Source organism: Tursiops truncatus, chromosome 12 (genome assembly GCF_011762595.2).
Source record: "Tursiops truncatus isolate mTurTru1 chromosome 12, mTurTru1.mat.Y, whole genome shotgun sequence".
In the NCBI taxonomy this organism is placed as follows: domain Eukaryota; kingdom Metazoa; phylum Chordata; class Mammalia; order Artiodactyla; family Delphinidae; genus Tursiops; species Tursiops truncatus.
This window is the reverse complement of record NC_047045.1, coordinates 75,752,914-75,766,368: the sequence shown is the minus strand read 5'-3', so window position 1 is coordinate 75,766,368 and position 13,455 is coordinate 75,752,914. Positions and strand designations below refer to the sequence as shown.

The following is a 13,455-nucleotide window of genomic DNA, read 5'->3' as shown; positions in this document are numbered from 1 at the left end:
CTTTGAGAATTCAGGAATCCTATAGTCATCTATTTTTCTCTTATTAACAAACAGTAAAATGAAACTTCAGTGGAAATTAGGGATTATTCAGAGAATAATAATGACCTGAAAGGCCAAGGCCACTCAGGCTGGTGCCTGGTTACTGGCACCACCAGCAAGTGACTCTCCCGTCCTCCGCCTGGTAAGCCTGAGAGCACCGGGGCTCAACCCAACTGCAGATCATCTGCTATCCACAGGGACTCTGAAATATTTAAAGCTAGAAATGTTAAATAAGCAAATGACAAAGGACTTCTGTACCTGCTTTTACAGGCTCTATTATCAGTGAAACAGGAAAAAGAGATCCAGATGAAAATGATAGTGACCAGAGGGGAGTCTGTCCTTCAGAATACGTCTCCGGAAGGCATTCCTGCCGTTCAGCAGCAGGTGCAGAGTGTGAAGGATATGTGGGCGTCCCTTTTGTCTGCAGTGATTCGTTGTAAAAGGTTAGTGAAGCTGAAAGGCTGCTGGGAAGTCATTGCTAAAACATCTACAGGGAAGCAGCCGCATAGCACAGGGAGATCAGCTCGGGGCTTTGTGACCGCCTGGAGGGGTGGGATAGGGAGGGTGGGAGGGAGGGAGATGCAAGAGGGAAGAGATATGGGAACATATGTATATGTATAACTGATTCACTTTGTTATAAAGCAGAAACTAACACACCATTGTAAAGCAATTATACCCCACTAAAGAGGATAAAAAAAAAAAAAAGATCTACAGGATAGCTCAGTAACAGACTGTCCCGGGGTTCTCCCTTTCTCTCTCTCCGCCCCCGGGCCCCAATCTCTTTCTCTCTCTCTATAGCCCTGCTCCGTTATTTTTGCCTCCCTTTCTTCCTTCCTGCTTCCCTCCTTCCTTCCTTTTCTCTTTTCTTCTTGGAACAAAAGAAACCGGCAGGTGCGATCTTTCATTTAGGTTGAGCTGCAGTCCTATGTCTGTGTTTTCATATAACTACATGTTTCTTAGTGTTGATGTTCACTGCTTAAAAAATCAAAGATAAATACATGTCTAATCATGTGAAGATATATTAGTTAAAACCAATCAGTTTACTTGGGAAGTAGCCCCAGAAAACACCAGTAGGTGGTGAGAACAACACGTGAGAGAGGGAGGGCAGCCAGTAACATGGGCAGCTGGAGCTTACTCCCAGCAGGCGTTGCTGGGAGCCAGTGTAGACAGAGCGTGTCTGGGAATTACCCATGGAGAGCAGGGGAGCTGGAATGTTTGTAAACAAACTGCCATGAGTCAGGCAGGCAGTCGAGGATTGCCTCCAGGGGACGACAATCCCTGGCATTTCCTGCCTACAGTGCCCTCAAGCTGAGAGGGCACCAGGGACCAAAGGATGGCCTCAGGCCAAGAGGGCAAGGAGTTGGCCTTTGGAGGACCGGTTGGCAGTGTAGTGCAGGGGTCTGGTCGGGGGGTGGGTGGAGCGCAGAGTGTCTGCTACAGAAGAGTTCAAGCCTGTTAGTAAAGTTAGACACACATGATGAACGGAGTTAAACATGTAACATCTGTATTGAGAGAAGGAAGTGCTTAATTGATCAGGAAGAGAAATCATCAGGTTTTAATAATTAGACCAATTCAGGAAATGTTAGCCTATATCATTTGTGATTTTCTGATTTTTAAATCTCATGCAAGATAGTGACTATGCTTGTTCTTGTTCGGTTCTTCCGTCCTTCTTTTATGACTTTTTTTTTCTCTCCTCTGGATGTCCTACTCAACTTCACGGAGTTAAATATTGCTTCTCTTTCTGCCCTGAGTCTTGGCTCTGAAAAGCCTCGCTCAGGGCATCTCTCCTGGTTTTGTCTTCAGGCCTCTCCCAGTGTCTTGTGTGACCTGGTTACCTGACTATATATATATATAAAACCTGACTCCAGGTTTTATATCCAGTCCCTCTTCTCCACCCGTTGGCCTGGACTTCACTGACCCTTGCTTCTCAAGGCTGTGCTTGCCAGGGACCCAGGCTCGGATTTGATAAGCCACAGCCATTCAGCCCCTCTCAAGCCTGCCCCCGTCCTTATCTATGGGCTTCCTGCTGGGGGAGTAGACAGAACCAACACAGTGATAGAGGTCAGACAGATTGAATGTACATGGCTTCAGTGTAGATTACTGTCCTTTCAATTACCTTTCAGTCAACTTGAAGGAGCTCTTTCTAAGTGGACAAGTTATCAGGACGATGTTCGACAGTTTTCCAGCTGGATGGACAGTGTGGAGGCCAGCCTAAACGAATCCGAAAGGCAGTATGCAGAAGTGCGGGAGAAGACAGCCGCTCTCGGCAAAGTCAAGGTGGGACCTGGATTTCGGATTCCATTTGTTTTCTGACAGGTGCTTCAGAATAGCCATAGTTGTACAGAAATGTGCTCACCTGAATCCTAGGGCTGTCCACGTAGGCAAACTCTATTTGAGGGCTTTACTATAATTTCTAATGGCTTCTCAACCCAAACTTTTGTTTGTGGCTGTTTTGTTAGTGAGTGAAAATGTCCTCTTCCAGGAAAACCTCATAGACGCATGTTTTATGATATATTTAAAATTTGGCAACTTGTAATAGCTTTTCATATCTTCAGCCGGCTCATCATTCGGAAGTAAAAGTACTTTCTTTTCTATCACATCCTTTTCTGTTTGTACTTTTGTATGTTTTTCATAATGCTTAGATTAGTACAGTACTACATGTAAAGATTAATAGATAGATGGATAGCTTGATGGTAGATAGATAGATAGATAGGTAGGTACTGGAGGTATGTTCTTAAACCTCGTTTTTGTTGGTATTAGTATTCACACATAACATTTTGGAAACCTTTGATTTATTCATCCAGGGCATATTCCAGGCCATATGGATGGCCTGTTCTACCTAAAACTTACTGTGTCCTAAACAGTACTTATTATCTTCTACCCCAAATCCTTCACACTCCTGTATTCTCGGTGTCAGTCCTTTTGTGTCACCCCACACTGAATACCCGAAACTGGGAACCTCGTTTCCCCACCTCCTTCTTTCTTACCCCCGCTTTGAATTAGGCAATAGATCTTGCTGATTCCAGTTCAGCAATGTCTCCTGACTCTAATCTATCCTTTTCCTAAACTGCAACAGCTCACCTCGTCTCTTGTCTCCATCTCCCGTTATCTTCATATAAAGGTGAATGTCTCTCCTTCCTGCCTGAGAGTTCCGTTGCTTTCCACTGTTTACAGTATCGTACCAATCTCCCTCCTCTAGTTTGTAAGAATTTTAATAATCTCTTTGCCAGCCTCATTTTGCTTGCTCTCCCACCCTCCTTCCACCCTTGTGCCAGTCTTACTGTATTTCTCACTATTTCCTGAATGTACCACATTAAATGGAATTCAACGATTCCATGCCTTTGCAGAATCTCTTCCCTTTTTCACAGAATACTTTAGCTGTGCCCTGGCACCTGGCAACCTTCTACTTACCTTTCTGAATTAGTTCAGAAGCTATCTTTTCTATGATACCACCACCACCCGAGGCTTAATTAGTTCTTCTGTTCTCTGTTGTTCATATCTCTTTATCAGTTTTATAGAATATATGCTTACATACCTCTCTCCCTCAGTGGATAAAGATGCTTAATTTTCTTTTTATCCTATGCATTTGGCTCTCTGTCTGACACAGAGCAAATGCTGAGTAAAAGCTATTTGAATGACTAAATGGCCTTACGTGACCTATGGCAAATCACTTAACATTTCTGGGTTTGCATGACTGTTTGCATCTGAAAATTAATCTACTCATCATTATCTACCCATTATATTGTTATAATGATCTATTGCTATATTAATGATTCATCTATTCAATAAATGCAGGCATTGTGCTCGATTCCAAGTAAATAAAACCGACAAAGGTTGTATTCTGGAGGGGACATCTATACTCATCCGAGAATGCATGAATAAACAAATAATTAGAACTGGTGATAAGTGCCCTGAAGAAAACACTGCATGTTATGAGAGAGAGTCATTGGGACAGGGCAATTATGGACTGCTTGGAGTCGGGGGAGGGGGAGGAGAGACTGGAAAGGCGTCTCTGAAATAGTAGACGGAAATGATGCCCTAAGGAAGTTAGTGCAGAGAAGTCAGTCTGGGGAGGAGGTGGGAAAAGAGCATTTCAGATGGAATAATCAGCACGTCCCTGAGGAGGGAGAGAACTGACTCAGATAAAAGGGAGCTAGAAGAAAGGCTGGGTGTTGCTGGAGCCGAGAATCAATGGATGGCTGTTGCCAGGCAGAGGGGCCAGGGACCAGATCCTGCATTGCCATGAGGATGCTAGCCTGTGGATTTTCTACTTGATCCTGACGGCTTTGGGAAGATAATCAATGTTTTAAGCTGGGGAGTGACACGATTCCCTTTAGGATCTTACAATCTTTTATCACTCAAGCTGCTGTGTGGAGTGTGGACAAAGGGACTGGGCAGGAACTCAGGGCAGGGAATCTGCCTAGCAGGATATTGCAAAAATCCAAGTGAAAGGTGATAGCAGGCGGGGGCTGGGGGTTTGCAGGAGACAGGAGAACACATGTCAGGATACAGTGAAGAGATAGAACTAACAGGATTTCATCATGGATGGAGGGAGAAAGGGTGACTCCAGTGGTCTGAATTGACCAGCTGGGTGGGAATGGTAGCATTTACTGTTTGAAAAAAGACTGAAGGGGAAGGAGGTTTATTGGTGGCTGGGGAAGGATGGGAATGGAGTAGAGGTCAAGTGCCCATTTTTGGACAAATTAAGTTTGAGGTTTCCAAGTCAACTGGAATGAGAATCTCAGAGACAGTTCTGGGCCAGATATCAAATACACCCCCCGACCCTAGATGATATAGATATAGATGGATGGATAGAGTGATCTATCTATTTGTCTACAGATAGATAACCTGAGATCACTTGCCAAGTATGCAGTTAAAATATCCTAATTTTAATAGTACCATTGATATGATTATATATGCACCAATTCCTTTGTTTTTTTTTAATGTTCTCTAGTTATTAAATGAAGAAGTGCTGAGCCACAGCAGCTTGCTGGAGACCATTGAAGTCAAAGGAGCTGGCATGACAGAGCACTACGTCACCCAGTTAGAATTCCAGGACCTGCAAGAACGATACAGAGACATCAGAGAGCGGACCAAGGTATGGCTCACCGTGTTCCACACAAACCCACTGAAAATGCAGTGTTTGGAGCTGTGCTTATTTAAAGACTCGTTTATCTGGGGCAATGACAGCCTTGTGAAAACATATAGAACAAAAAAATGCAAAATGAATTTTAATACTTTGAATACCCCACTGGCAAAACCCTCAACTATTGTTAGCATATGAAAGTTACTGAAGGAAAATAATTCTCAATTAAAAAGTCCTAGAGATGTACCTATTGTAGAAAAATTGGGGGCAGCTTCATAAGGAAGACTCATAAATTCTTTAATATGTCTGCTGATGACAATTTTCTAAAGCCGGAAATAATCGCCAATAATATTTATAATACTGTGCTTTATTTATTTCTTTGTGAACTTTCAGCACACCTTACTTTATTAGACAAAGTACATGAAAAATTAAATCCACAGTGAGTCCAAATCCTCACTGAAGTCACAATATAAGAATTTCAGTTCTCTTCATTAGAAAAAATGTATTTTTATGACAAAGTTAATTCAGTTTTTGGAATATCCATGTTACATTTCATAAGGAATTCAGAGATCAGGAAGTTAATTCAAGAAAGTGATCTTTAAGACCCCTTTTACTCCTAATATTACGTTTTTTTATATTTTTTGCCTAAATCTTAATGTTTTACTTTTCTAGGAAACATTCATATTTTAATGACTTAATAATCATGCTTTTCTAAAATTCCAAAAGTGAGTTCTTACAGTTCGTTGAAACTGCATGTAGAAATGTATCCCCATCTTAATCGTCTTACATGCTAATAATAGGAAGCAGTAACCAAGTCTGAAAAACTAGTTCGCCTGCACCAAGAGTATCAGAGAGACTTGAAGGTGTTTGAAGCTTGGCTGCAACAAGAGCAAGAAAAGCTTGACCGATATTCAGTTCTTGAAGGTGATGCCCACACTCACGAGACAACGTTGCGGGATCTTCAGGTAAAGTCTACTTCATCATAAAACAAAGGAATTTTCATTCTGAATATGGAATCATTATTATTATTATTAATTTTTTTTTTTTTTTTGTGGTACGCGGGCCTCTCACCGTTGTGGCCTCTCCCGTTGCGGAGCACAGGCTCCGGACGCGCAGGCTCAGCGGCCATGGCTCACAGGCCCAGCCGCTCCGCGGCATGTGGGATCTTCCCCGACCGGGGCACGAACCCGTGTCCCCTGCATCAGCAGGCGGACTCTCAACCACTGCGCCACCAGGGAAGCCCCAGGAATCATTATTTTAAGCAGTGGGAAGTTACTGTGACCTGAAATCCTATAAATAGCTGATATATATTAAGTGAAACCCTAGTGAGGTCTGGTCTGTAGCGTTTGGGGACCTCAGTAGTGTATGCTAGTTGAGATCATTTGCTAGTCAGTTGAGACTGAGCAGGGCTGGAACTTGAGGACTTGGTTGAGTTGCTAAGGTGGCCTCTGACAGGAATGGCTCGTGGCCTCATGTATGGTGTTGGCTGGTCCACCTGCCTGGTCCTCCCTAATGGGTTGAATCAGATGTGGAACACAGCTGCAGGAGTCAGTAGCACGTGACACTTCTCAAAGTCAAATTGGTGACACCATCTTAGGCCATCTGGTTTTAACCCAAATCTCCCACATTGCTGAGGATACAGGCCTGGGGACAGAGACCCAGAAGAAGGAATTTGAGGAGCTAGAAAAAGCACTGGTGCTCAGCTAAGCAGTCTGAGATTCAGGGCGAGATGGCAAACTTCATGGGGAAAGTGGTCCTAACCCACTTATTCATTGACTCATTCAACATTTACTGAACACTTAATGCGGTGCAGACACTGTACTTGGCTAGCTACTGCAGGTAAAGATGATTAAAATATTATTCTTGCCTGCAAGGAACTTGCATTCTAAAGAAATGTGGACCCGTTGATAGGTCGTAATGATCTATCTAACAATGTGATAAGGACAATACTAGAACTACTCTATTATTAGGGATCTTATGGGAGCATCAAAGAGAGCCCCTGGGGCTTCCCTGGTGGCGCAGTGGTTGAGAGTCCGCCTGCCGATGCAGGGGATGCGGGTTCGTGCCCCATTCCGGGAAGATACCACATGCCGTGGAACGGCTGGGCCCGTGAGCCATGGCCGCTGATCCTGCGCGTCCGGAGCCTGTGCTCCGCAACGGGAGAGGCCACAACAGTGAAAGGCCCACGTAACGCAAAAAAAAAAAAAAAAAAAGAGAGAGCCCCTTAATCTTACCTGGAGAGACAGATAGGGGTCAGGGGGTTCCCAAGAAGGGGAAACCAGGCACACAGAGTAGAGAACAGAGAAAGGCCAGTAAGACAACTCTGTGTCCCACCAGCTCTGTGTTAGAACTTACTGAACACTGTCAGCTCTTATTGGAATTGGTTCAGGATTGGGCAAGATGTACCTACAGCTCACACAAGGTGGAAAAGCGGGACTGAGATGGTCATCGCTGGCATATAACATTTCTGGCTATTTCAGTGGGTCTCAGGGAGTGTTGTGTAATGGCGGGAGTGCACGGTTGGGATTAGGGAGTTTGGACTCTGACTTACGGTGAGAACTGACCCTGGGTGACTTTGGCAGAGGTAAACGTCTCTGACTCAGTTTTCTCCACAGAGTTGTTCTGAGGAAGGATTAAATGAGACGGGAGAAAAATCTTATTTAAATAATAGTCCATTCATGAAATAAATATACAGCAGAAGTTGAAGAGTCATAGTTTCATTAGCTTATTTAAGGGTCTCATCCATTTTATTCTTAATAGTAGCACACCCTGGTCTGCTACGTTTAGCTGTTGTAATTTATCTTAATGGAATGGACTTGATTTTCTGGCTATAACCCCTCCCAGCCCTTCACTCCAGACATTCTTGGCCAGCAAATGCCAAGCTCTCCAAGTTCTGTGTAGGAACTGGGCCAAGAAGCCACTTGTCACCAGCAGATGTTTCTCCTGTTCAGAAGAAAATGTTTAACTTTGGTCAGTATTAATGTAGCCCAAACCCAAACCTAACTCCAACCTCTCAGTTCACTGTGTATTAATTCTTATGGACACTGTCTTATTTTGAGTCACCACAGATGTTAAAAAGGGAGGGGAGACGCTAAGGCAGAAATTGGTGGTGGAGACGTGACATTCCAACTGCACAGCAGAACTGCTTCAGGGTCCCGATGTCCTACAGCTCACTTAGTCATCTGGGGGTCTGCCAGCAGTGTGAAACATGTTCACAGATTATTTTGCATTTACTGAAGGTTTAATTTGAGTCTTAGAACATATAGATTTTTTAAATATTTAACTGTATTTTCCCCTCAGAATAAATACTTGAAATGTGGTATATATATAAGAATTTATCTAATGCATTGATTTGTAGAATAGTGAAAACTGCTATAAAATAAGGAAAAGGGTGATATATTAAGAAAAGTAGGGGCTTCCTTGGTGGCTCAGTGGTTAAGAATCCGCCTGCCAATGCAGGGGACACGGGTTCAAGCCCTGGTCCAGGAAGATCCGACATGCCATGGAGCAACTTAGTCCATGCGTCACAACTACTGAGCCTGTGCTCTAGAGCCCGCGAGCCACAACTACTGAGCCCACGTGCCTAGAGCCTGTGCTCCGCAACAAGAGAAGCCACTGCAGTGAGAAGCCCACACACCGCAATGAAGAGTAGCCACTGCTCGCCGCCACTAGAGAAAGCCCGCGCACAGCAATGAAGACCCAACCTAGCCAAAAATAAATAAATAAGTTAATTAATTAATTTTTAAAAAGGAGATTAATTAGGGCAAGGATCAGTAGACTGTAGCCCAGAACCCGTATTTTAAATGAGGTTTTATTGGAACACAGCCACACCTGTTCATCTGTGTAGCGTCTATAGCTGCTTTGGCACCACAAGGGCAAGGTTAGGCAGTTAAGTACTTGCAGCAGATTGTGTGGCCCACAAAGCCTAAAATATTTGCTGTCCAACCTTTTATGGAAAAAGTTTGCCAAACCCTGAATTAAGGAAAGAGATTGTACAAAATTACCTTTAAAAAATTTTAGGAATTTTGGAATAAAATTTCTGTTTGTCATCATTTTGATTAATATTTTACCATATAAATTGTTCTTCTTTTCCATTTACAATACATTCACATTACAACATTTTTGGAGTGATATCATAGCTGAGGACAAATGTATCCAATAGTCTGAACCGTATAAGATTGCTATTTCTATGGGTAAAAGTGGTCAGATATGAGCAATTTCGTTGGTATTAAAGATTTTTTAATAATATTGTATTCTGACTAAATATGTTGGCACTTTTAACATTCTTGGTAGGATTTGACTTGGTCCCTTTCAACTTTAGATGATCAGATCCAGTAACACAAGTGTATAATACCGTTTTGCCAACATCTTTAAGGATATGAGTTTTTCTTTCTATAAAAAAAAGTAGTTTATGCTCTTCAAGACTTGGTTCCTACTAAATTTGTAGGGTAAATTTCTGGGACTTATGCTTTGGTGGAGGGAAATGTATTTGTACCTAGGAGTACCTGATGGGCAGGTGTGATAATTCAGCCTTTCAGGTTTGTATGCCCTGTACCCTCCAGGGCCAACTTCTCTTTGCCATCGCATTCCCTAGAACATCTTTGGCAAAGAATCCCTCCTGAGCAAAAACAAGGTCCATTGTTCTTTTCTCAGCCACACATGTAGCACTGATCCCATTCAATGTCAAAGCAAGAAACTTTAGGCTCTTTAAACAGATTAGGAGCCAAAAAAAGCCTAGGTTATTATATTAAACAATAACCCTTTAGTCACAGTGTTTTTTGCCTGTAGGCTGAAAAACCAAATTTCAGACATTGCTTCTAAGATGACTGAGAAAAATATTTCTCTCGGTGTGTGTATTTGTGTGTATATGTGTGCACTCTGGTTAATTTAATTGGAAATATTTCAGAATGTTTCTCCTGACTTGGGAGACAGTATGCAGTTTTTGGTACATATTTTTTGTGGGTAAGTCAGAATCAAAGCATTCTTTCCTAACGTGAAGTTTTCTTGAAGCCAACGTGAAGGGCACGGTTGGCTTGGGTGAGACATGATCACCTACACGGGTGTAAAATATAAGTGAGGTGTGGCAGCCATACCTTTCCCCTACAGGAGCTCCAGGTGCACTGCACAGAAGGACAGGCCCTGTTGCATTCAGTGCTGCACACCAGAGAGGAAGTGATACCATCGGGCATCCCCCAGACGGAGGACCGGGCATTAGAGTCTCTCCGGCAGGACTGGCAGGCTTACCAGCAGAGGCTGTCCGAGACCCGAACTCAGTTCAATAATGTAGTCAACAAATTGAGACTGATGGAACAAAAGTTTCAGCAAGTAGACGAGTGGCTAAAAGCAATGGAGGACAAAGTGAGTCTCAGAAGTGGACGTCAGTCTAACCGGGCAGCCAAGGAGATACAATTACATCAGATGAAGGTACAACTGATGTAAATTCCTCATCTTTGTCAGAGTAGCAGTTGCCTTGCATAATTTGTTTCCTTAAAATATTTAGTAACTTTTGGTCCAAGGTTTAGCTTTTGCAAAATCTCTTTCTACTTGCAAAGAAATTTGATGTACATTGTAATGGGGCATTCTTCTATCAGCAGTTGTTTATTAGAATCCTAAGGCAGTCTAGTTTAATGAAGTATTTTATATTTTCTTCCCAAGCTTTATTACCTTGCTTGGTAAAGATACATGAATGCTAGTGTTGCAATAATTTGTTTATGGCTCTGATTTGAAATTGCTCTAAGGTACTACATTGACATAATACTTGAAAATTAATTTTATTCTAATTTTTATGTAGAGTCAGTGCACATGATCAAAATAATCCTTAGGCCTCTGGAACTTCTTTTCCTTATTCATCTATTTTAAAATTTATCTTAAGTACAACAAAAGATATAAAAATATATGTAATATAGACAGAAAAGCACTCAAACTCATTAAGCGTACAGTTTTTATCATGTCACTGGAATTACATTTTCGTGAAGGTTTTATGTGAAGTATTTTCAAAATTATATCACAGAATAAGTATATTCTAACAATACACTGAAATTGTTTTCTAGTAAGAAGATATATTTATTTGTCTTATTCAAGAATCTGTGAGATTGAGCCTTTCCCTCAATACTGTGTCATTTCAGAAGTGGCATGAAGAAATCACTGTGTACAGAGACGAAGTTGAGGAAGTGGGAGCCAGAGCACAGGAGATCCTGGATGAGAGCCACGTGAGCAGCCAAATGGGCTTCCAGGCCACCCAGCTGACGTCCAGATACCAAGCCCTTCTCCTCCAGGTGCTGGTGAGTGGGCCACCCCTGCTCATCATAGGCCAGCAAACTTCCCAAGCCAGATGTTCTTCCTTTTGCTAACCTCCAGTGAAGATAATACGTGTTTATCAAGAAAGGCGCTGGCACAGGTCTTTCATCACTGTTCAATTGTGTTTCTTCTTCCAAAGGAACAAATAAAATTCCTGGAGGAAGAGATCCAGAGTTTGGAGGAATCAGAATTATCTTTAAGTTCCTATTCGGATTGGTACAGCTCTACTCACAAAAATTTCAAGAATGTGGCTGCCAAAATTGATAAAGTAGATAAAGTGATGATGGGGAAAAAAATGAAGTCATTGGAGGTAGGCATGCAAATATCAGGTTTGTCTCCCAGCCCTTCTTCTTTCACGAGCTGTTCCTGTCTCCCGCGTAGAATTGGGAGCGTGTTCATCCCCGCCCAGTATGATTGGTGATCCGTGGCTCATCATTTCACTCTAAATTCCAAGTTATAATCTCTTAAGCCAAAGACTGACTTTCATTTATTTGTGTTGTGAAGTCATTTCAATGTCTTACACGTGGCTACGCACGAAATTCTTAACTACATTCCAGTTTGACACTAAATATTAAAAGAAAAAAATTATCTCAAATTCATGGCACTGTGCGTTAATAGAGTTTTAACTCAGATCTATAGGAGCACTGTTAAGGACAAGAGAAACATCAGGTTCTTCCTTAAGTCTCTGATTTGGAAATGATATGCTGATCAAGACTTTAAAAGACCCATATTGAAGTAAAGAAGATTCCTGATTGCTGGCAGACCAAATCTGGTTATAAACTTCAAAAAACATATTTTAAGGAGAAATCAGTAGACTCAAGAATGGGACTTGAAAGGCTGTTCTTTAAAAGGAAAGAAATAATGCTAAGTTATTTGCATTTATTAGTTTGTTTATTCATGTTTGTTTGTATTTGCTTCCCACTCTTTCTCAGGGTTTGCTAAAAGACATGGAGAAAGGCCAGAGTTTGCTCAAATCAGCCCGAGAGAAAGGAGAGAGAGCTCTTACATACTTGGAAGATGGCGAGGCAGAGACGTTAAGAAAAGAGATCCATGACCACGTGGAACAGTTGAAGGAACTGACCAGCACTGTCCGGAAGGAGCACATGACTCTGGAAAAAGGCCTTCATTTGACAAAGGAATTCTCAGATAAATACAAAGCACTAACCCAGTGGATAGCAGAGTACCGAGAAATCCTATACAGTCCTGAAGAACCCAAAATGGAATTATACGAGAAAAAAGCTCAACTATCTAAATACAAGGTAGTGTGTTGTTACTAACTGACAGATGCACGAGAACGTCATGTAGGACTGAACTGGTGGGACGTGATTCCTGGTTTGTGTCACCCTTAGTGAGTGCTAGAAAAAGTCCTAATGTGCCTATTCTGCTGGTGGGGAGTGGTATGGATTTATTTCGCTGGAAACACTACTTTTCAGACTTATCTTTCCATTCAGGAATTGTATTTGTCTGATATTCAAAGGTTGTATCAGTAAATGGAGGTCTATCCTGACGTGTGATCCAGGTATGTGGATCCTCTGGAAAAGCCTTCTTGGCATTAGGATCTCACACCTACAGATTTTTATCTTTTTTGTAGAGTCTTTCCTTCATCTTTTGGTACAGAAGGCCTATAAACTGACCTGTGGTAGATGCAAAATGAGACATCGTATTTCTAAGAAAATAAATTCTAGTTAACCAACTGTAGTTAAACATCTTAGAAATTAATTTTTGAAAGAATAAATGGTGATGTGGATATCACTATACATGCTGTAGATATAAATATTTCACATGCTCAAATCTGTGAAACGGTTATTGAAGCTTATACATGGAATAGTCTGTTTTCTAAATTTGACCCAAATTGTTGAGCGATATTCTTTAAGAATTACAGTGCGATGGCTTTGCCTCGAGGCTTTTCCTGTCAGCAGCTTTTCCTACTCCAGCCAGTGTGTCTATTCCTGTCCTCGGTTCTTCTGCCTAGCCTGACAGTGTGTCTTTGAAGGTGTTACATAAGAACCACACTGCTGCTGCTTTTTTAGTTC

At 42.0% G+C, this 13,455-nt stretch overlaps 1 protein-coding gene across 1 annotated transcript in view; it reads left to right on the top strand.

Annotated features, from left to right (window-relative positions):
• SYNE1 (spectrin repeat containing nuclear envelope protein 1) overlaps window positions 1-13,455 on the top strand; it is a 457,027-nt gene that overhangs the window by 230,223 nt on the left and 213,349 nt on the right. The window contains exons 60-67 of the mRNA XM_073789748.1: window positions 310-482; window positions 2,163-2,316; window positions 4,994-5,137; window positions 5,926-6,090; window positions 10,232-10,549; window positions 11,251-11,406; window positions 11,562-11,732; window positions 12,355-12,681. Of these exons, the coding sequence (XP_073645849.1) occupies window positions 310-482; window positions 2,163-2,316; window positions 4,994-5,137; window positions 5,926-6,090; window positions 10,232-10,549; window positions 11,251-11,406; window positions 11,562-11,732; window positions 12,355-12,681 (1,608 nt within the window). The remainder of the gene's footprint in view (window positions 1-309; window positions 483-2,162; window positions 2,317-4,993; window positions 5,138-5,925; window positions 6,091-10,231; window positions 10,550-11,250; window positions 11,407-11,561; window positions 11,733-12,354; window positions 12,682-13,455) is intronic.